The sequence below is a fragment of the Aphelocoma coerulescens genome, chromosome 5 (genome assembly GCF_041296385.1).
Source record: "Aphelocoma coerulescens isolate FSJ_1873_10779 chromosome 5, UR_Acoe_1.0, whole genome shotgun sequence".
NCBI lineage: Eukaryota > Metazoa > Chordata > Aves > Passeriformes > Corvidae > Aphelocoma > Aphelocoma coerulescens.
In genome coordinates, this window is record NC_091019.1 from 20,999,785 (window position 1) to 21,021,877 (window position 22,093).

The 22,093-nt window shown below is 51.5% G+C and overlaps 3 protein-coding genes across 4 annotated transcripts; all 3 read left to right on the forward strand.

Moving 5' to 3' along the window:
- The first annotated feature begins 1,045 nt into the window (after positions 1–1,045).
- Positions 1,046–4,461, forward strand: LOC138112046 (uncharacterized). The gene is made up of 6 exons (XM_069018734.1): positions 1,046–1,229; positions 1,857–1,898; positions 2,475–2,708; positions 3,405–3,452; positions 3,876–4,322; positions 4,454–4,461. Exons 1-6 carry the CDS (start codon positions 1,046–1,048, stop codon positions 4,459–4,461), a joined length of 963 nt encoding a protein of 320 aa, XP_068874835.1.
- Positions 1,492–9,585, forward strand: LOC138111372 (mucin-2-like). The gene is made up of 5 exons (XM_069016992.1): positions 1,492–5,285; positions 6,003–6,422; positions 6,942–7,385; positions 8,103–8,522; positions 9,029–9,585. Exons 1-5 carry the CDS (start codon positions 4,568–4,570, stop codon positions 9,583–9,585), a joined length of 2,559 nt encoding a protein of 852 aa, XP_068873093.1. The 5' UTR covers positions 1,492–4,567.
- Positions 9,586–10,020: 435 nt separating this feature from the next.
- Positions 10,021–19,566, forward strand: LOC138111370 (mucin-2-like). Of its 2 annotated transcripts, XR_011151354.1 has the most exons (9): positions 10,021–10,609; positions 11,129–11,572; positions 12,079–12,522; positions 13,240–13,659; positions 14,166–14,609; positions 15,327–15,746; positions 16,253–16,696; positions 17,414–18,796; positions 19,549–19,566. XR_011151354.1 is itself a non-coding variant. In XM_069016990.1 (8 exons), the coding sequence occupies exons 1-8, from the start codon at positions 10,021–10,023 to the stop codon at positions 18,019–18,021; spliced, it is 3,813 nt and encodes a 1,270-aa protein (XP_068873091.1). In that variant the 3' UTR covers positions 18,022–19,168. The 2 variants fall into 2 exon arrangements, 1 of the variants encoding a protein (XP_068873091.1); XM_069016990.1 differs by lacking the exon at positions 19,549–19,566 and having other exon boundaries at positions 17,414–19,168.
- The last annotated feature ends 2,527 nt before the right edge of the window (positions 19,567–22,093 follow it).

Below are 22,093 nucleotides of genomic sequence, written 5' to 3' on the forward strand. Positions count from 1 at the left end.
CCAAACCATGAAGCAGGCAAAGCAGGCTTCCAGAAAGGAGTTTGTAAGCCAGACATGTTCAGAAGTGTAGATCGAAAGTGCATGAAAAGATAAAGGTAGGTAGGTATTAGGTTAAAAACACAACCAAAAGTCACTTGTGTGATTCATCTGAGAAATGCAATTAGAAGTTCTATAAGAAGTGAGCCAGCCCAGCTCCAGTTGGGTTTATTAGCTCAGCTTCTGCCTCTTTTCCACTGGTTCATTTATGGAGTTCAAGGAGCACCCAATCTATTGACTCTGAATCATGTAAGCAAGCCCCGAAGCAGAGTCACACAGGTATCAGTGTAGCAGCTTTGTCTAGGCTTCTAAAGTCCTGCTCTCTGGAGGGTGACTCTGCCAACAAATATTACTTTCTGATTCTATGGCTTGTGGAGCCTCGTTTAACCTCACACCAACATGCACTTCAACTAATAAATTGTCTTGGACCCTGGCTGTCAGGGAAAGCAGAGTTAAAAATAGGTCCCAAAGGAGTCAAAACACATGAAAGCTGACACTGTGACATGGTTTGTGCACTGGGACAAGGAAAGTCTATAGTATGAGGTTATTTAGCTTTTCAATACGTATTACAGAAAGCTGCAACCGTGGCTGATTTGGAACACAATAAAAGCCAGTGGACAAAGCTCATATAGACTTCAGCCAAAGTCACAACAAAGCTAACTTCTTAGGAAAAATTATATTAAACAAATCTAATACAGGAAAATACAGGAAATGAGAACAAAGACAGACATGAGGCAATAGAAAACAAATGTAAGTACAGAAATATTGGTAAGCTTATGAGAACATGAACACAAGAGTCATACTGAAAATATTCAAAAAATAAGGTGAAAAATTATCTCTAAAATATGAGTATATTTTTATAAATTACCTGGGTTTAATTTTTCTGTGAATTGGTTACATTATATTTTTTACCTTTACTCCAAAAGAACATACAACATCAATTCTTACCACACCAAACATGACTACAACCATCACTACCCCTTCCATAACTACCTCAATGAAAAGAACCATGGGCACTACACCAAAGTCTGTTCCCTCATCACCTTCTGCCTCATCAACTGCTGCTTCAACAGAGACAGAACAAGTAAGGTTCACCTCAACACCCTTCAAGACCACCACCAAAAAGGAAATGGCAACCTCCTCAATACCTACTCAAACCACAACTTTCAGCCAGCCCAAACTAACAACAGCAGGTAAAGAGCACTTTTTTGTATCTGTCAGGTGAAGCCATTGCTCAAGACATATATCAATATAATCCTTATAAAAAACTCAAACATTCTTACTAGTGGTCTTAACATTGCAAATAGACAGGAAAAGACATGGATAAGAAGTGTGATTAAAATGGAAATTTGTATTGCCAGCAGAGCAAGCATCTGACATCCAAATATGATGTTAAAGCTAACATTTCTTTTCAAACATTTCCTCCAAATTTAGACAAAATCTCTCTATGCTGCAAAGCAAGTTCTTGAAAACTCAGACCACAGAATATATATTTCCCCTAGCCATTGTAACAAATACTCCCCCCAAAAAATTTAACCTTTTTGAATGTCTGACACTCAGTATACAAGGATGGTCTCCTCTGAGGCTGTGGGGCAACATGAATTACTAGGTTAGCAACTGACAGCATAGGCTGGGACAGTGTGTGGTGGGAAGTCTACTGTAGTGGGAGGGCAGCTGAACACTCTTTCCCAAATCCAGGTCTCTCCCACAAAGTACTGTTGGGGTGCATACGTCTGGGTCTTCTTGTGCAAGCAATTACAGCTTCCTCTAGGAACCTTACCAGCTTCCAACCATTACTAATATTCATTCTTACTTCACAGAGAGTGAGGGAACTCAAGCAACCACTCTGCACTATCCAGAAGGTGAGTAAAAGAGAGTAGAGAGAAGCCCTTGGCCTAAGACTCTGCTTCACTTTACCCCGGCTTTTCCAGATGACGCTCTTGCCCAGTCTGGAATACCTGAGAGGGGAAACACGTGCGTCCAACAAGGCTCTTCTTTCCTTGGGAGCTTCAGAAAAAGGCAGGGAGTGTTAAATTGTCAGAGGGTGCCCTTCAGACGCAGTTTTTGCTCCATATATTTTGAGGGGAAGCCACTGGCCCACTTCTCCCTCCTGTCAAGTGTAGTAGGTTGAAATAGTTGATGGACAAGCTGCTAAGACAATGGTGCTTGGTTTCTCTCCACAGTGAGAGGTTTTATTATTTAGCATTATTCTTTTCCCATTTTCCTCAATAATCTTCATTTCCCCTTATGAAAAATAACAGATCTCCTGGGGCTTGGTGCCTAGCCAGCTTCAAACCAGTAAGAGTCAGTTGGGTCTACTTATGCCTTTCTAACCCCTAGGGTGATTCCCTGGGGCTTCTGCATGGGAATTGCCTACCTCCTTTGCCTGCCCCTCTTGCCCTGTCACCCTCAATCAACTTGTGCTTTTCTCTCTGTAGTTGTCACCCACATAAGAACAACGTTGACACAGCCTGTGCAGCACCTTGTCACACAGACACAGGCAACACCTGCCACATCCACCAGCAGCACCTCTGTCCCAAGAGAGACCAGCCCTGCCACCAGCCCAGGAGTTCCACTGACAAGGACATTTCCAAGCTCCAGCTCCTTGCCTGTCACCTTAGCCTCATCTGCTTCTTCTCTCTCCTCAACCCAATTGGGAACATCATATCCTGGTAAGGCTCCCTCCTGCCCTTCCTGCTGCTCTGCCTGCTTCTTCTAGCTCCCACCCTTCTCTCCTAAGCAGCACATCCAACAAAGGCCTCTGTTTTGGTACTCATTCTTAATTCCCCCTGCCACTGCCATGGGATGCAGGCAGGTCCTGGGACTGACCCACACGTGACCATGTCTGCATCCTCCTCCCTGCAGCTTCAGGGTTTGGCTCTGGGGCACAGGCCTCTGTCAGGGTACAGGCATCCATGAGTTCCTGCCCTACAGCTACCAGACACAACCTAACACACCTCTCTCTTCTTACAGTGCTGCCCTGAGAATGCACAGTGGGGCAGGGGGGAAGAAAAGGTAGGGAAACTGGAAACACATCTCCAGTTCACAGCTCAGGACAGTTTTGAGTGAGAGGCATAACCCAAGGCATCATCTCCAGCCAAAGGAAGCGCAGGTGCTGGCACACCCATGAAAAGTGCAGTTCAACAAATATGACCTCACTGACCAGTGCTGACCCCGAGTGCAAGAGTGACGGGTGGAGGGTGGGCAAGAAAGTGTCCACCCAACTCCCTGCTAAAGTTCTCTCAATTAGACCCACATGCCAGAGTTGTCGTAGTGTTGATCCTTCTTTGGGGAGATGCCACAACATGCTTTGCCAAGAATCCTTCCCAAGACTCAACCATTCTTTTCTCTCATCCCTTTCTTTGTAGCGAGGGAGCCAACCAGAGCTAAGACACCAACTACTAAAGTAGTAACAGGTGAGTGCTCTGGTCACAAAAGAGATAAGAGTCATACCTGACCAATGCATCCATATCTCTTCAGTAGCCACAGCTCTCACATAGATCCCTTGCAGCAGACTCTGTAGCCAGCCAGTTTTAAACTACTGGTAAACAAGTGATACCTGTTCCAGGAAGAGGGAGGTGAGATAAAGTGCTAGAGGTCAATCTTCAAAATGGCCAACAGCAAGCACATACAAAAGAGAAGCAGGACAGAATGGAACGTATTTAGCATAATGGATGCTTTTTATTAACTAAAAACAACACTATCAACCCAATTTAGTGGGACCTATGCCTCCCATCCTGGCCCATGACTGGCGAGCACAAAGCCTCCAAAACAGAAGTCAGTATCACCCAACTTCCCATAAGCCAGCAACATACAACTGATGTGTGCTTTCCTCCCAGCAGCCTTCACCCATAAACAGTCCACTGTGCCACACGTTGTGCCACCTCTGACCACACACAAGACCACGGCCACCACCTCCATCAGCAGCACCTCCAGGACCTCTGTCTCCACAGGAAGCAGCCCACCAAGCAGCACAGAAGTGCCTCTGGAAACAGCATCTCCACATCCCAGCTCTCCACCTGTCCCCAGCAGCCCCCTCAGCACCCGGCTGCCATCCACTGCCACCACTTCCACAGTCTCCTCCACAGCAGCTCCAAGCACCAGCCCCAGGCCTACACCTACAACCCTGAGGCCCAAGCCCTCTTCCCCTACCACCAGTGCTCCAAAGGAATCTCCTGTAACAGAGTCCTCTGCACCCACCACAGCCAAAACCAGCACACTGCCATCTCCTGCTTCTTCTCCCTTCTCAACTGTGTCCTCAACATGGCTCAGCTCCTCACAGCCTGGTAAGGATCTCTCTTATCTATCCTGCTGCTTCCCCCTGCTCTCCCTTTTCCCATCTTCTTTCCTAGCAGAGCAGGGTGCTTGTACAGTTGTTTTAGGTTTTGCTCTCCATTCCCATTTCTTTTCACATCAGCACAGTAGTATGGCTGTTTCTTGGTATGGCCATGGCCAAAAGGTCTCTCCCATGTAGACTGGCCTTCCAGTCTTGTAGGGCAGTCCTTACACATTGCCAATTCCTTGAAGGGACATGCACATTCAGAAAGGGCCTTGTTCCAGGAAGAAGCAGAGAGATTTTGCCCCTAGGAAGGCACCCTCTCTGTTTCCTGCCTTTTTAGGGGAGCAACTAGGCAGAAGCCTTTGGACAAGACCCACAGTCCTAGTCATCCCCATTTCCTGCAAATACACAGTGCAGTACAGAAATTCGAGTTGGGCTTATTCCCCCAGTATGGTGCTTGTCCCAACCTTCTTTACTTTCCCCTCCTGCCCTCATCCTCAGCTGACCCATGCTTCCCTCCTGGCAGCCTTCACCCGTGGAAAGTCAACTGTGCCACACATTGTGCCACCTCTGACCACACACAAGACCACGGCCACCACCTCCATCAGCAGCACCTCCAGGACCTCTGTCTCCACAGGGAGCAGCCCACCAAGCAGCACAGAAGTGCCTCTGGAAACAGCATCTCCACATCCCAGCTCTCCACCTGCCCCCAGCAGCCCCCTCAGCACCCGGCTGCCATCCACTGCCACCACTTCCACAGTCTCCTCCACAGCAGCTCCAAGCACCAGCCCCAGGCCTACACCTACAACCCTGAGGCCCAAGCCCTCTTCCCCTACCACCAGTGCTCCAAAGGAATCTCCTGTAACAGAGTCCTCTGCACCCACCACAGCCAAAACCAGCACGCTGCCATCTCCTGCTTCTTCTCCCTTCTCAACTGTGTCCTCAACATGGCTCAGCTCCTCGCAGCCTGGTAAGACCCACTCCTATGCACCTTCTCCTCAAAGAATCATACAATTGTTAATGTTGGCAGGGATGTCTAGGTATCATCCAGTCCAACATCCATCCCACGGCAGGGTCACCTAGAGGAGGTGACACAGGAACATGTCCGGATGTGTTGTGAATATCTCCAGAGAGGGAGATTCCATGATTTCCATGGCAGCCTGTTCCAGTGCTCTGCCACTCAATGTAAAGAAGTCCTTCCACATGTTGAACAGTGATGAGCTGTACAGTGGGAGAGTGGGGCAGTTTTTCCCAAGCAGCCATTGCTTCAAGTCTGGCTGGGCATTGGCCAGTGGTCAGTGACTGCTTTGCATCTCATGGGTGGGTTTGTTTTTCCTTTAGATTCTTTAGTTCTCTGAAGTGTCTCCACCCAGACACATGGAGGTTTTTCCTTCTTCCATTTCTCTTCTCTTTCCTAAGGAGGGAGAGTGAGCCAGTAGCCAGGTGGGAATTTTGCATCCAGACAAGGTCACCCCATCAGTGCTAGGCAAACATTGGCCCTGACTGGGTCTAAGCAAGATGCCGAGGCTGAGGGAAGGACCAAAAGCACAATGCTCCATCTTTCCCACAGAAACACACTGCAATAAGGCCTTTCTCACCCAACAATATAACCCAAGGCTTGTGCCCACCTCCATGGCCTTCCCCTCCTGCCCTCATCCTCAACTGACCTGTGCTTCCTTCCTGGCAGCCTTCACCGATAAAATGTTGACCGTGCCACACGTTGTGCCACCTCTGACCACACACAAGACCACGGCCACCACCTCCATCAGCAGCACCTCCAGGACCTCTGTCTCCACAGAAGTGCCTCTGGAAACAGCATCTCCACATCCCAGCTCTCCACCTGCCCCCAGCAGCCCCCTCAGCACCCGGCTGCCATCCACTGCCACCACTTCCACAGTCTCCTCCACAGCAGCTCCAGGCACCAGCCCCAGGCCTACACCTACAACCCTGAGGCCCAAGCCCTCTTCCCCTACCACCAGTGCTCCAAAGGAATCTCCTGTAACAGAGTCCTCTGCACCCACCACAGCCAAAACCAGCACGCTGCCATCTCCTGCTTCTTCTCCCTTCTCAACTGTGTCCTCAACATGGCTCAGCTCCTCACAGCCTGGTAAGGATCTCTCTTATCTATCCTGCTGCTTCCCCCTGCTCTCCCTTTTCCCATCTTCTTTCCTAGCAGAGCAGGGTGCTTGTACAGTTGTTTTAGGTTTTGCTCTCCATTCCCATTTCTTTTCACATCAGCACAGTAGTATGGCTGTTTCTTGGTATGGCCATGGCCAAAAGGTCTCTCCCATGTAGACTGGCCTTCCAGTCTTGTAGGGCAGTCCTTACACATTGCCAATTCCTTGAAGGGACATGCACATTCAGAAAGGGCCTTGTTCCAGGAAGAAGCAGAGAGATTTTGCCCCTAGGAAGGCACCCTCTCTGTTTCCTGCCTTTTTAGGGGAGCAACTAGGCAGAAGCCTTTGGACAAGACCCACAGTCCTAGTCATCCCCATTTCCTGCAAATACACAGTGCAGTACAGAAATTCGAGTTGGGCTTATTCCCCCAGTATGGTGCTTGTCCCAACCTTCTTTACTTTCCCCTCCTGCCCTCATCCTCAACTGACCCATGCTTCCCTCCTGGCAGCCTTCACCCGTGGAAAGTCAACTGTGCCACACATTGTGCCACCTCTGACCACACACAAGACCACGGCCACCACCTCCATCAGCAGCACCTCCAGGACCTCTGTCTCCACAGGGAGCAGCCCACCAAGCAGCACAGAAGTGCCTCTGGAAACAGCATCTCCACATCCCAGCTCTCCACCTGTCCCCAGCAGCCCCCTCAGCACCCGGCTGCCATCCACTGCCACCACTTCCACAGTCTCCTCCACAGCAGCTCCAAGCACCAGCCCCAGGCCTACACCTACAACCCTGAGGCCCAAGCCCTCTTCCCCTACCACCAGTGCTCCAAAGGAGTCTCCTGTAACAGAGTCCTCTGCACCCACCACAGCCAAAACCAGCACGCTGCCATCTCCTGCTTCTTCTCCCTTCTCAACTGTGTCCTCAACATGGCTCAGCTCCTCGCAGCCTGGTAAGACCCACTCCTATGCACCTTCTCCTCAAAGAATCATACAATTGTTAATGTTGGCAGGGATGTCTAGGTATCATCCAGTCCAACATCCATCCCACGGCAGGGTCACCTAGAGGAGGTGACACAGGAACATGTCCGGATGTGTTGTGAATATCTCCAGAGAGGGAGATTCCATGATTTCCATGGCAGCCTGTTCCAGTGCTCTGCCACTCAATGTAAAGAAGTCCTTCCACATGTTGAACAGTGATGAGCTGTACAGTGGGAGAGTGGGGCAGTTTTTCCCAAGCAGCCATTGCTTCAAGTCTGGCTGGGCATTGGCCAGTGGTCAGTGACTGCTTTGCATCTCATGGGTGGGTTTGTTTTTCCTTTAGATTCTTTAGTTCTCTGAAGTGTCTCCACCCAGACACATGGAGGTTTTTCCTTCTTCCATTTCTCTTCTCTTTCCTAAGGAGGGAGAGTGAGCCAGTAGCCAGGTGGGAATTTTGCATCCAGACAAGGTCACCCCATCAGTGCTAGGCAAACATTGGCCCTGACTGGGTCTAAGCAAGATGCCGAGGCTGAGGGAAGGACCAAAAGCACAATGCTCCATCTTTCCCACAGAAACACACTGCAATAAGGCCTTTCTCACCCAACAATATAACCCAAGGCTTGTGCCCACCTCCATGGCCTTCCCCTCCTGCCCTCATCCTCAACTGACCTGTGCTTCCTTCCTGGCAGCCTTCACCGATAAAATGTTGACCGTGCCACACGTTGTGCCACCTCTGACCACACACAAGACCACGGCCACCACCTCCATCAGCAGCACCTCCAGGACCTCTGTCTCCACAGAAGTGCCTCTGGAAACAGCATCTCCACATCCCAGCTCTCCACCTGTCCCCAGCAGCCCCCTCAGCACCCGGCTGCCATCCACTGCCACCACTTCCACAGTCTCCTCCACAGCAGCTCCAAGCACCAGCCCCAGGCCTACACCTACAACCCTGAGGCCCAAGCCCTCTTCCCCTACCACCAGTGCTCCAAAGGAATCTCCTGTAACAGAGTCCTCTGCACCCACCACAGCCAAAACCAGCACGCTGCCATCTCCTGCTTCTTCTCCCTTCTCAACTGTGTCCTCAACATGGCTCAGCTCCTCACAGCCTGGTAAGGATCTCTCTTATCCATCCTGCTGCTTCCCCCTGTTCTCTCTTTTCCCGTCTTCATTTCTAGCAGTGCAGACCACTTGCACATTTCCTTTAAATTTGCTCTCCATTCCCACTTCTTTCTGCATCAGCAGTGTGATGTGGTTGTCGTTTGGTATGGCCCTGGGGCTCTGTCACCCCCACACTGCCCAGCATGTCAGGCCCAGAGTGGCCAGACCTTAATGCTCTGCCTATTCCTTGAAGGGAGACATGCACATCCACACAGCGTCCTCTTCCAGGAAGAGCAAGAGGCATCTTGCCTGTGGGAAAGAGCATGTCATTTTCCTCCCTTTTAATGGGAGCAAAAAGAGGACAGGTATAGGGCAGGACCCATAGTCCCACTTCTCCCTCTTTCCCAGAAATGCCCAGAGCAGCGTGCTTGTGCTCCCACTCCGGGCCTTTGGCCAACCTCCTTGGCCTTCCCCTCCTGCCCTCATCCTCAGCTGACCCATGCTTCCCTCCTGGCAGCCTTCACCCGTGGAAAGTCAACTGTGCCACACATTGTGCCACCTCTGACCACACACAAGACCACGGCCACCACCTCCATCAGCAGCACCTCCAGGACCTCTGTCTCCACAGGGAGCAGCCCACCAAGCAGCACAGAAGTGCCTCTGGAAACAGCATCTCCACATCCCAGCTCTCCACCTGTCCCCAGCAGCCCCCTCAGCACCCGGCTGCCATCCACTGCCACCACTTCCACAGTCTCCTCCACAGCAGCTCCAAGCACCAGCCCCAGGCCTACACCTACAACCCTGAGGCCCAAGCCCTCTTCCCCTACCACCAGTGCTCCAAAGGAGTCTCCTGTAACAGAGTCCTCTGCACCCACCACAGCCAAAACCAGCACGCTGCCATCTCCTGCTTCTTCTCCCTTCTCAACTATGTCCTCAACATGGCTCAGCTCCTCGCAGCCTGGTAAGACCCACTCCTATGCACCTTCTCCTCAAAGAATCATACAATTGTTAATGTTGGCAGGGATGTCTAGGTATCATCCAGTCCAACATCCATCCCACGGCAGGGTCACCTAGAGGAGGTGACACAGGAACATGTCCGGATGTGTTGTGAATATCTCCAGAGAGGGAGATTCCATGATTTCCATGGCAGCCTGTTCCAGTGCTCTGCCACTCAATGTAAAGAAGTCCTTCCACATGTTGAACAGTGATGAGCTGTACAGTGGGAGAGTGGGGCAGTTTTTCCCAAGCAGCCATTGCTTCAAGTCTGGCTGGGCATTGGCCAGTGGTCAGTGACTGCTTTGCATCTCATGGGTGGGTTTGTTTTTCCTTTAGATTCTTTAGTTCTCTGAAGTGTCTCCACCCAGACACATGGAGGTTTTTCCTTCTTCCATTTCTCTTCTCTTTCCTAAGGAGGGAGAGTGAGCCAGTAGCCAGGTGGGAATTTTGCATCCAGACAAGGTCACCCCATCAGTGCTAGGCAAACATTGGCCCTGACTGGGTCTAAGCAAGATGCCGAGGCTGAGGGAAGGACCAAAAGCACAATGCTCCATCTTTCCCACAGAAACACACTGCAATAAGGCCTTTCTCACCCAACAATATAACCCAAGGCTTGTGCCCACCTCCATGGCCTTCCCCTCCTGCCCTCATCCTCAACTGACCTGTGCTTCCTTCCTGGCAGCCTTCACCGATAAAATGTTGACCGTGCCACACGTTGTGCCACCTCTGACCACACACAAGACCACGGCCACCACCTCCATCAGCAGCACCTCCAGGACCTCTGTCTCCACAGAAGTGCCTCTGGAAACAGCATCTCCACATCCCAGCTCTCCACCTGTCCCCAGCAGCCCCCTCAGCACCCGGCTGCCATCCACTGCCACCACTTCCACAGTCTCCTCCACAGCAGCTCCAAGCACCAGCCCCAGGCCTACACCTACAACCCTGAGGCCCAAGCCCTCTTCCCCTACCACCAGTGCTCCAAAGGAATCTCCTGTAACAGAGTCCTCTGCACCCACCACAGCCAAAACCAGCACGCTGCCATCTCCTGCTTCTTCTCCCTTCTCAACTGTGTCCTCAACATGGCTCAGCTCCTCACAGCCTGGTAAGGATCTCTCTTATCTATCCTGCTGCTTCCCCCTGCTCTCCCTTTTCCCATCTTCTTTCCTAGCAGAGCAGGGTGCTTGTACAGTTGTTTTAGGTTTTGCTCTCCATTCCCATTTCTTTTCACATCAGCACAGTAGTATGGCTGTTTCTTGGTATGGCCATGGCCAAAAGGTCTCTCCCATGTAGACTGGCCTTCCAGTCTTGTAGGGCAGTCCTTACACATTGCCAATTCCTTGAAGGGACATGCACATTCAGAAAGGGCCTTGTTCCAGGAAGAAGCAGAGAGATTTTGCCCCTAGGAAGGCACCCTCTCTGTTTCCTGCCTTTTTAGGGGAGCAACTAGGCAGAAGCCTTTGGACAAGACCCACAGTCCTAGTCATCCCCATTTCCTGCAAATACACAGTGCAGTACAGAAATTCGAGTTGGGCTTATTCCCCCAGTATGGTGCTTGTCCCAACCTTCTTTACTTTCCCCTCCTGCCCTCATCCTCAGCTGACCCATGCTTCCCTCCTGGCAGCCTTCACCCGTGGAAAGTCAACTGTGCCACACATTGTGCCACCTCTGACCACACACAAGACCACGGCCACCACCTCCATCAGCAGCACCTCCAGGACCTCTGTCTCCACAGGGAGCAGCCCACCAAGCAGCACAGAAGTGCCTCTGGAAACAGCATCTCCACATCCCAGCTCTCCACCTGTCCCCAGCAGCCCCCTCAGCACCCGGCTGCCATCCACTGCCACCACTTCCACAGTCTCCTCCACAGCAGCTCCAAGCACCAGCCCCAGGCCTACACCTACAACCCTGAGGCCCAAGCCCTCTTCCCCTACCACCAGTGCTCCAAAGGAATCTCCTGTAACAGAGTCCTCTGCACCCACCACAGCCAAAACCAGCACGCTGCCATCTCCTGCTTCTTCTCCCTTCTCAACTGTGTCCTCAACATGGCTCAGCTCCTCACAGCCTGGTAAGGATCTCTCTTATCCATCCTGCTGCTTCCCCCTGTTCTCTCTTTTCCCGTCTTCATTTCTAGCAGTGCAGACCACTTGCACATTTCCTTTAAATTTGCTCTCCATTCCCACTTCTTTCTGCATCAGCAGTGTGATGTGGTTGTCGTTTGGTATGGCCCTGGGGCTCTGTCACCCCCACACTGCCCAGCATGTCAGGCCCAGAGTGGCCAGACCTTAATGCTCTGCCTATTCCTTGAAGGGAGACATGCACATCCACACAGCGTCCTCTTCCAGGAAGAGCAAGAGGCATCTTGCCTGTGGGAAAGAGCATGTCATTTTCCTCCCTTTTAATGGGAGCAAAAAGAGGACAGGTATAGGGCAGGACCCATAGTCCCACTTCTCCCTCTTTCCCAGAAATGCCCAGAGCAGCGTGCTTGTGCTCCCACTCCGGGCCTTTGGCCAACCTCCTTGGCCTTCCCCTCCTGCCCTCATCCTCAGCTGACCCATGCTTCCCTCCTGGCAGCCTTCACCCGTGGAAAGTCAACTGTGCCACACATTGTGCCACCTCTGACCACACACAAGACCACGGCCACCACCTCCATCAGCAGCACCTCCAGGACCTCTGTCTCCACAGGGAGCAGCCCACCAAGCAGCACAGAAGTGCCTCTGGAAACAGCATCTCCACATCCCAGCTCTCCACCTGTCCCCAGCAGCCCCCTCAGCACCCGGCTGCCATCCACTGCCACCACTTCCACAGTCTCCTCCACAGCAGCTCCAAGCACCAGCCCCAGGCCTACACCTACAACCCTGAGGCCCAAGCCCTCTTCCCCTACCACCAGTGCTCCAAAGGAGTCTCCTGTAACAGAGTCCTCTGCACCCACCACAGCCAAAACCAGCACGCTGCCATCTCCTGCTTCTTCTCCCTTCTCAACTGTGTCCTCAACATGGCTCAGCTCCTCGCAGCCTGGTAAGACCCACTCCTATGCACCTTCTCCTCAAAGAATCATACAATTGTTAATGTTGGCAGGGATGTCTAGGTATCATCCAGTCCAACATCCATCCCACGGCAGGGTCACCTAGAGGAGGTGACACAGGAACATGTCCGGATGTGTTGTGAATATCTCCAGAGAGGGAGATTCCATGATTTCCATGGCAGCCTGTTCCAGTGCTCTGCCACTCAATGTAAAGAAGTCCTTCCACATGTTGAACAGTGATGAGCTGTACAGTGGGAGAGTGGGGCAGTTTTTCCCAAGCAGCCATTGCTTCAAGTCTGGCTGGGCATTGGCCAGTGGTCAGTGACTGCTTTGCATCTCATGGGTGGGTTTGTTTTTCCTTTAGATTCTTTAGTTCTCTGAAGTGTCTCCACCCAGACACATGGAGGTTTTTCCTTCTTCCATTTCTCTTCTCTTTCCTAAGGAGGGAGAGTGAGCCAGTAGCCAGGTGGGAATTTTGCATCCAGACAAGGTCACCCCATCAGTGCTAGGCAAACATTGGCCCTGACTGGGTCTAAGCAAGATGCCGAGGCTGAGGGAAGGACCAAAAGCACAATGCTCCATCTTTCCCACAGAAACACACTGCAATAAGGCCTTTCTCACCCAACAATATAACCCAAGGCTTGTGCCCACCTCCATGGCCTTCCCCTCCTGCCCTCATCCTCAACTGACCTGTGCTTCCTTCCTGGCAGCCTTCACCGATAAAATGTTGACCGTGCCACACGTTGTGCCACCTCTGACCACACACAAGACCACGGCCACCACCTCCATCAGCAGCACCTCCAGGACCTCTGTCTCCACAGAAGTGCCTCTGGAAACAGCATCTCCACATCCCAGCTCTCCACCTGTCCCCAGCAGCCCCCTCAGCACCCGGCTGCCATCCACTGCCACCACTTCCACAGTCTCCTCCACAGCAGCTCCAAGCACCAGCCCCAGGCCTACACCTACAACCCTGAGGCCCAAGCCCTCTTCCCCTACCACCAGTGCTCCAAAGGAATCTCCTGTAACAGAGTCCTCTGCACCCACCACAGCCAAAACCAGCACGCTGCCATCTCCTGCTTCTTCTCCCTTCTCAACTGTGTCCTCAACATGGCTCAGCTCCTCACAGCCTGGTAAGGATCTCTCTTATCCATCCTGCTGCTTCCCCCTGTTCTCTCTTTTCCCGTCTTCATTTCTAGCAGTGCAGACCACTTGCACATTTCCTTTAAATTTGCTCTCCATTCCCACTTCTTTCTGCATCAGCAGTGTGATGTGGTTGTCGTTTGGTATGGCCCTGGGGCTCTGTCACCCCCACACTGCCCAGCATGTCAGGCCCAGAGTGGCCAGACCTTAATGCTCTGCCTATTCCTTGAAGGGAGACATGCACATCCACACAGCGTCCTCTTCCAGGAAGAGCAAGAGGCATCTTGCCTGTGGGAAAGAGCATGTCATTTTCCTCCCTTTTAATGGGAGCAAAAAGAGGACAGGTATAGGGCAGGACCCATAGTCCCACTTCTCCCTCTTTCCCAGAAATGCCCAGAGCAGCGTGCTTGTGCTCCCACTCCGGGCCTTTGGCCAACCTCCTTGGCCTTCCCCTCCTGCCCTCATCCTCAGCTGACCCATGCTTCCCTCCTGGCAGCCTTCACCCGTGGAAAGTCAACTGTGCCACACATTGTGCCACCTCTGACCACACACAAGACCACGGCCACCACCTCCATCAGCAGCACCTCCAGGACCTCTGTCTCCACAGGGAGCAGCCCACCAAGCAGCACAGAAGTGCCTCTGGAAACAGCATCTCCACATCCCAGCTCTCCACCTGCCCCCAGCAGCCCCCTCAGCACCCGGCTGCCATCCACTGCCACCACTTCCACAGTCTCCTCCACAGCAGCTCCAAGCACCAGCCCCAGGCCTACACCTACAACCCTGAGGCCCAAGCCCTCTTCCCCTACCACCAGTGCTCCAAAGGAGTCTCCTGTAACAGAGTCCTCTGCACCCACCACAGCCAAAACCAGCACGCTGCCATCTCCTGCTTCTTCTCCCTTCTCAACTGTGTCCTCAACATGGCTCAGCTCCTCGCAGCCTGGTAAGACCCACTCCTATGCACCTTCTCCTCAAAGAATCATACAATTGTTAATGTTGGCAGGGATGTCTAGGTATCATCCAGTCCAACATCCATCCCACGGCAGGGTCACCTAGAGGAGGTGACACAGGAACATGTCCGGATGTGTTGTGAATATCTCCAGAGAGGGAGATTCCATGATTTCCATGGCAGCCTGTTCCAGTGCTCTGCCACTCAATGTAAAGAAGTCCTTCCACATGTTGAACAGTGATGAGCTGTACAGTGGGAGAGTGGGGCAGTTTTTCCCAAGCAGCCATTGCTTCAAGTCTGGCTGGGCATTGGCCAGTGGTCAGTGACTGCTTTGCATCTCATGGGTGGGTTTGTTTTTCCTTTAGATTCTTTAGTTCTCTGAAGTGTCTCCACCCAGACACATGGAGGTTTTTCCTTCTTCCATTTCTCTTCTCTTTCCTAAGGAGGGAGAGTGAGCCAGTAGCCAGGTGGGAATTTTGCATCCAGACAAGGTCACCCCATCAGTGCTAGGCAAACATTGGCCCTGACTGGGTCTAAGCAAGATGCCGAGGCTGAGGGAAGGACCAAAAGCACAATGCTCCATCTTTCCCACAGAAACACACTGCAATAAGGCCTTTCTCACCCAACAATATAACCCAAGGCTTGTGCCCACCTCCATGGCCTTCCCCTCCTGCCCTCATCCTCAACTGACCTGTGCTTCCTTCCTGGCAGCCTTCACCGATAAAATGTTGACCGTGCCACACGTTGTGCCACCTCTGACCACACACAAGACCACGGCCACCACCTCCATCAGCAGCACCTCCAGGACCTCTGTCTCCACAGAAGTGCCTCTGGAAACAGCATCTCCACATCCCAGCTCTCCACCTGTCCCCAGCAGCCCCCTCAGCACCCGGCTGCCATCCACTGCCACCACTTCCACAGTCTCCTCCACAGCAGCTCCAAGCACCAGCCCCAGGCCTACACCTACAACCCTGAGGCCCAAGCCCTCTTCCCCTACCACCAGTGCTCCAAAGGAATCTCCTGTAACAGAGTCCTCTGCACCCACCACAGCCAAAACCAGCACGCTGCCATCTCCTGCTTCTTCTCCCTTCTCAACTGTGTCCTCAACATGGCTCAGCTCCTCACAGCCTGGTAAGGATCTCTCTTATCCATCCTGCTGCTTCCCCCTGTTCTCTCTTTTCCCGTCTTCATTTCTAGCAGTGCAGACCACTTGCACATTTCCTTTAAATTTGCTCTCCATTCCCACTTCTTTCTGCATCAGCAGTGTGATGTGGTTGTCGTTTGGTATGGCCCTGGGGCTCTGTCACCCCCACACTGCCCAGCATGTCAGGCCCAGAGTGGCCAGACCTTAATGCTCTGCCTATTCCTTGAAGGGAGACATGCACATCCACACAGCGTCCTCTTCCAGGAAGAGCAAGAGGCATCTTGCCTGTGGGAAAGAGCATGTCATTTTCCTCCCTTTTAATGGGAGCAAAAAGAGGACAGGTATAGGGCAGGACCCATAGTCCCACTTCTCCCTCTTTCCCAGAAATGCCCAGAGCAGCGTGCTTGTGCTCCCACTCCGGGCCTTTGGCCAACCTCCTTGGCCTTCCCCTCCTGCCCTCATCCTCAGCTGACCCATGCTTCCCTCCTGGCAGCCTTCACCCGTGGAAAGTCAACTGTGCCACACATTGTGCCACCTCTGACCACACACAAGACCACGGCCACCACCTCCATCAGCAGCACCTCCAGGACCTCTGTCTCCACAGGGAGCAGCCCACCAAGCAGCACAGAAGTGCCTCTGGAAACAGCATCTCCACATCCCAGCTCTCCACCTGCCCCCAGCAGCCCCCTCAGCACCCGGCTGCCATCCACTGCCACCACTTCCACAGTCTCCTCCACAGCAGCTCCAAGCACCAGCCCCAGGCCTACACCTACAACCCTGAGGCCCAAGCCCTCTTCCCCTACCACCAGTGCTCCAAAGGAGTCTCCTGTAACAGAGTCCTCTGCACCCACCACAGCCAAAACCAGCACGCTGCCATCTCCTGCTTCTTCTCCCTTCTCAACTGTGTCCTCAACATGGCTCAGCTCCTCGCAGCCTGGTAAGACCCACTCCTATGCACCTTCTCCTCAAAGAATCATACAATTGTTAATGTTGGCAGGGATGTCTAGGTATCATCCAGTCCAACATCCATCCCACGGCAGGGTCACCTAGAGGAGGTGACACAGGAACATGTCCGGATGTGTTGTGAATATCTCCAGAGAGGGAGATTCCATGATTTCCATGGCAGCCTGTTCCAGTGCTCTGCCACTCAATGTAAAGAAGTCCTTCCACATGTTGAACAGTGATGAGCTGTACAGTGGGAGAGTGGGGCAGTTTTTCCCAAGCAGCCATTGCTTCAAGTCTGGCTGGGCATTGGCCAGTGGTCAGTGACTGCTTTGCATCTCATGGGTGGGTTTGTTTTTCCTTTAGATTCTTTAGTTCTCTGAAGTGTCTCCACCCAGACACATGGAGGTTTTTCCTTCTTCCATTTCTCTTCTCTTTCCTAAGGAGGGAGAGTGAGCCAGTAGCCAGGTGGGAATTTTGCATCCAGACAAGGTCACCCCATCAGTGCTAGGCAAACATTGGCCCTGACTGGGTCTAAGCAAGATGCCGAGGCTGAGGGAAGGACCAAAAGCACAATGCTCCATCTTTCCCACAGAAACACACTGCAATAAGGCCTTTCTCACCCAACAATATAACCCAAGGCTTGTGCCCACCTCCATGGCCTTCCCCTCCTGCCCTCATCCTCAACTGACCTGTGCTTCCTTCCTGGCAGCCTTCACCGATAAAATGTTGACCGTGCCACACGTTGTGCCACCTCTGACCACACACAAGACCACGGCCACCACCTCCATCAGCAGCACCTCCAGGACCTCTGTCTCCACAGAAGTGCCTCTGGAAACAGCATCTCCACATCCCAGCTCTCCACCTGTCCCCAGCAGCCCCCTCAGCACCCGGCTGCCATCCACTGCCACCACTTCCACAGTCTCCTCCACAGCAGCTCCAGGCACCAGCCCCAGGCCTACACCTACAACCCTGAGGCCCAAGCCCTCTTCCCCTACCACCAGTGCTCCAAAGGAGTCTCCTGTAACAGAGTCCTCTGCACCCACCACAGCCAAAACCAGCACGCTGCCATCTCCTGCTTCTTCTCCCTTCTCAACTGTGTCCTCAACATGGCTCAGCTCCTCACAGCCTGGTAAGGATCTCTCTTATCTATCCTGCTGCTTCCCCCTGCTCTCCCTTTTCCCATCTTCTTTCCTAGCAGAGCAGGGTGCTTGTACAGTTGTTTTAGGTTTTGCTCTCCATTCCCATTTCTTTTCACATCAGCACAGTAGTATGGCTGTTTCTTGGTATGGCCATGGCCAAAAGGTCTCTCCCATGTAGACTGGCCTTCCAGTCTTGTAGGGCAGTCCTTACACATTGCCAATTCCTTGAAGGGACATGCACATTCAGAAAGGGCCTTGTTCCAGGAAGAAGCAGAGAGATTTTGCCCCTAGGAAGGCACCCTCTCTGTTTCCTGCCTTTTTAGGGGAGCAACTAGGCAGAAGCCTTTGGACAAGACCCACAGTCCTAGTCATCCCCATTTCCTGCAAATACACAGTGCAGTACAGAAATTCGAGTTGGGCTTATTCCCCCAGTATGGTGCTTGTCCCAGCCTTCTTTGCTTTCCCCTCCTGCCCTCATCCTCAACTGACCCATGCTTCCCTCCTGGCAGCCTTCACCCGTGGAAAGTCAACTGTGCCACACATTGTGCCACCTCTGACCCCACACAAGACCACGGCCACCACCTCCATCAGCAGCACCTCCAGGACCTCTGTCTCCACAGGGAGCAGCCCACCAAGCAGCACAGAAGTGCCTCTGGAAACAGCATCTCCACATCCCAGCTCTCCACCTGTCCCCAGCAGCCCCCTCAGCACCCGGCTGCCATCCACTGCCACCACTTCCACAGTCTCCTCCACAGCAGCTCCAGGCACCAGCCCCAGGCCTACACCTACAACCCTGAGGCCCAAGCCCTCTTCCCCTACCACCAGTGCTCCAAAGGAGTCTCCTGTAACAGAGTCCTCTGCACCCACCACAGCCAAAACCAGCACGCTGCCATCTCCTGCTTCTTCTCCCTTCTCAACTGTGTCCTCAACATGGCTCAGCTCCTCACAGCCTGGTAAGGTTCTTTCCCAGCCATCCTTCTTCTCCTGCTTGCTCTTTCCAGCTCTCCTTTTTTCTGTCTCCCTACCCATCCCTCCCTGTCTCCATCATTCTGTTCAAAAACCACATTCCAATTCTGCATTTTCTTGGCTGCTTACCCCTCCATTCCCGCTGTCTTCAGCCAGCCTGGTTCCCTGGTGTAGTCCTGGGCCTGTGCAATGGCTCTGCTTGGCATGGAGCTAATTATTGCTCCCAGCAGGTTTCCTGGTACTGTTTGAGATGTGGGTCCCAGCCAGTGTTGATGGCACACAGGTGCTTTGGTGATTGCTCAGGAGTGCCAGCACAGCATCTGGCCCTCCTCTGTTTGTCCTTCTGCCAGCCAGGGAGCAGGCACAGCATGGTCACGAGGCCCATCAGGGACACAGCCAGCATAGCTGGCCCAAAGTCAGTGGGCAAGGAGACACTGCATACCACAGAACATCATAACAGGCCTTACAGTGGGAGAGTAGGGCAGTTATTCCCAAGTAGCTGTTGCTTGGAGACTGGCTGGATATTGGTGAGTGGGGGGATGTGATGAGCGACTGCCTTTGCATTTCCTAGGTCTATCTTCAATTGTTTGTTTCTTCACTTCTGAAAACTATCTCTCTCTGGATATGTGTGCGTGTTCTTGCTTTACCTTTTCTGATTTTCTCCCCATGTCTGAATAAGGGGAGTGAGGAAGTGGCCAGGTGGGCATCCTCAATTTTATCTCTGCCTTCCTCCTGGCAGCCTTCACCCGTGGAAAGTCAACTGTGCCACACATTGTGCCACCTCTGACCACACACAAGACCACAGCCACCACCTTCATCAGCAGCACTTCCAGGACCTCTGTCTCCACAGGAAGCAGCCCACCAAGCAGCACAGAAGTGCCTCTGGAAACAGCATCTCCACATCCCAGCTCTCCACCTGTCCCCAGCAGCCCCCTCAGCACCCGGCTGCCATCAGCTGCCCCGTCTCCACTCTCTTCTGCTTTGGCCCCAACTGTCAGCTCTATGTCTGTGCCTACACCCCTCCCTACTTCCGCATTTAGGTCTGCTGAGAGCACTACACATTCTTACTTCCAAAACACCACATCAACTCCATATGGCAAAACATCTTCATTAGCTGTCCCTAGCAGTATGTCTGCCCAGTCCAGTCCAGCGTTGATCCCAACTGTTTTATCTACAACCATTACCTTTGCTCCCCACGTTATTACTACGGCTTCTACAGAGTCGGTTGAAAGGAGTTCCCTGCAAACAACAACACTGACCACCGCCCGTACGACATCATCTCCTCTCACCTCTGGACTTTCAACATCCCTGTCCTCTGTTGTGCCATCAACAGTGCCACACGGTAATGTATCTCCATATAATTTCCTTTATCATGGCTTTGCTTTTAATGCCCTTTTTTTTGATGAGTGTATAATGTTTTCTTTACATATCCTTTGGCTATGACCCTGTTTGTACCCATTGGCTCCACCTTTTCTTTTTGCCCTATCTGCAGTTATTTTTTGTAAAGTTGTTGTCTGATTTCTTACATTTCATACCTCCAGGTTCCCTGCTATTCAATATTTTAAATATTAAGGAGCGTGAGTTAAAGCATCTGACAGGATGTGCTTCAGGAGAGCCACAGAACCTTTATTCTGTCATCTTAAAAAAGCAGTGTAAGAAACCTCTTATTGGGACAGGCTATCCCCTCATTACCCTGCAGCCTTCCTGTTAGCTCTGCACACTTAAGCATTTTTGGTATCTCTTCTGCAAGATACTGTGTTCAGAGTTGTCAAGGTACAGAGATGTGTTTTGGCTCCTGTGCACAATTAATCACCTATTATGATTTGGCTGAAGGAATACCACATTCTGTAATTTCCACACCACCTCATGTAAAGGAAGGCACACAAAGCAGCATCTGTCTATTGGTTTTAAATGGAACTGTTGTACTTGAGGATCTACACTAGAAGATACAGTCACTTGTAGCTGAGCCTTTCATCTCATTTTCACTGTTAACCTTGTGAGCAGAGTCCAGTTTGGCCAGGTCAGGCAGCTCGGCCACCAGGCCTGGCAGAATTACCTCCCTGCAGAGCAAACAACTGAATGCAGAGTCTCTGTCCTTTGTCCTGCTGTCACATAGGTGCTGCACTGCCAAAGAGGCTGGTTTCAGTTTTAGCAGGAAGGAGCCTCAAACTGGCTGTATGAGCATTGGGAAATGACAGTTTAACCCAAGAAGGCAGGATTCTTTCTGACACACTTCCTTTGACCCTGCTTTCCCTTCATCCTCCTGATTTCCACATCACAGAATGGGAATCCAAGTAGGAACTCTCAAGAGCAGAAGGATTTTCCCCAGTATAGTTATGCTTTGGGGATCTGCTTTGGATTTTGTTCCCATTTTTTTCCTGAGAGAATTGCTTCAGGACATTACCCTCCCAACCACTGCATTACCGGGTTTGTTCCTTGCAGTTAAAAGGCAACTATTTATTTCAGCAGTTCAGAAAGCTGTGGACAAATTCTTCTCCTTTCTCTGCATTTTTCAGCCCTGAGCTAAGCGATTCTGACACTTTTTCAGCCTGGCACAATATTAACAATATATTAGTGCTGCATTCACAAGATACAGATACAGCATCTTAATTCACTGCCCAGTTAGCAGTTATTTTCCAGTAAGAAAAACCCAAAGTCATACTACAGCATTAACTGAGCTTCCCCTGCAATAATGTTCAATAATCTATAATCTTTCTCTCAGCAGGGAACCTGACTGTGCTTAAAAGATCATTGTACAGGATCAGGTGTGAGCAGTGCATGAATTGCCTTCATAGTTTCAACATCTTTGTTCTCCTTTATATAAACTTCAAACACTATCTTTCAACTCCTTGGAAAACCTGTGTTTTAAGTCAGCTTTCTGCTTCATAAAGTGCTTAGTGTGGTGTGTCAAGACAGGAGAAAACATAGCACTGACACATATAATTGCTACCTAACATGTAGCATTACACATTCTCCCTAGTAAGGCAAGTTGTAAACTTCTGGCTGCCCATAAATAAATATATCCTTAAAATGAGTGAATTAAGCAATTTTCAAATAAGTGAAGTGAACCAGAAATAATTCTACCAGAATGAGCCAGCTGGTTGTCCTCTTTGCATCTTTGTGTTCTCAGCAGAGGATTAGTTTTTCCATGCTGGACTGAATGTGCACTATATTCTTAACAGGATTTTTTTGCTCATTTGTAATTCTAGCAACTTCTATTTTCTTAAAAAAAAACTTTGTTCTTTTCTTTTGTTGTCCTCCAAGGTAAGCCTCTCCTGCAACTT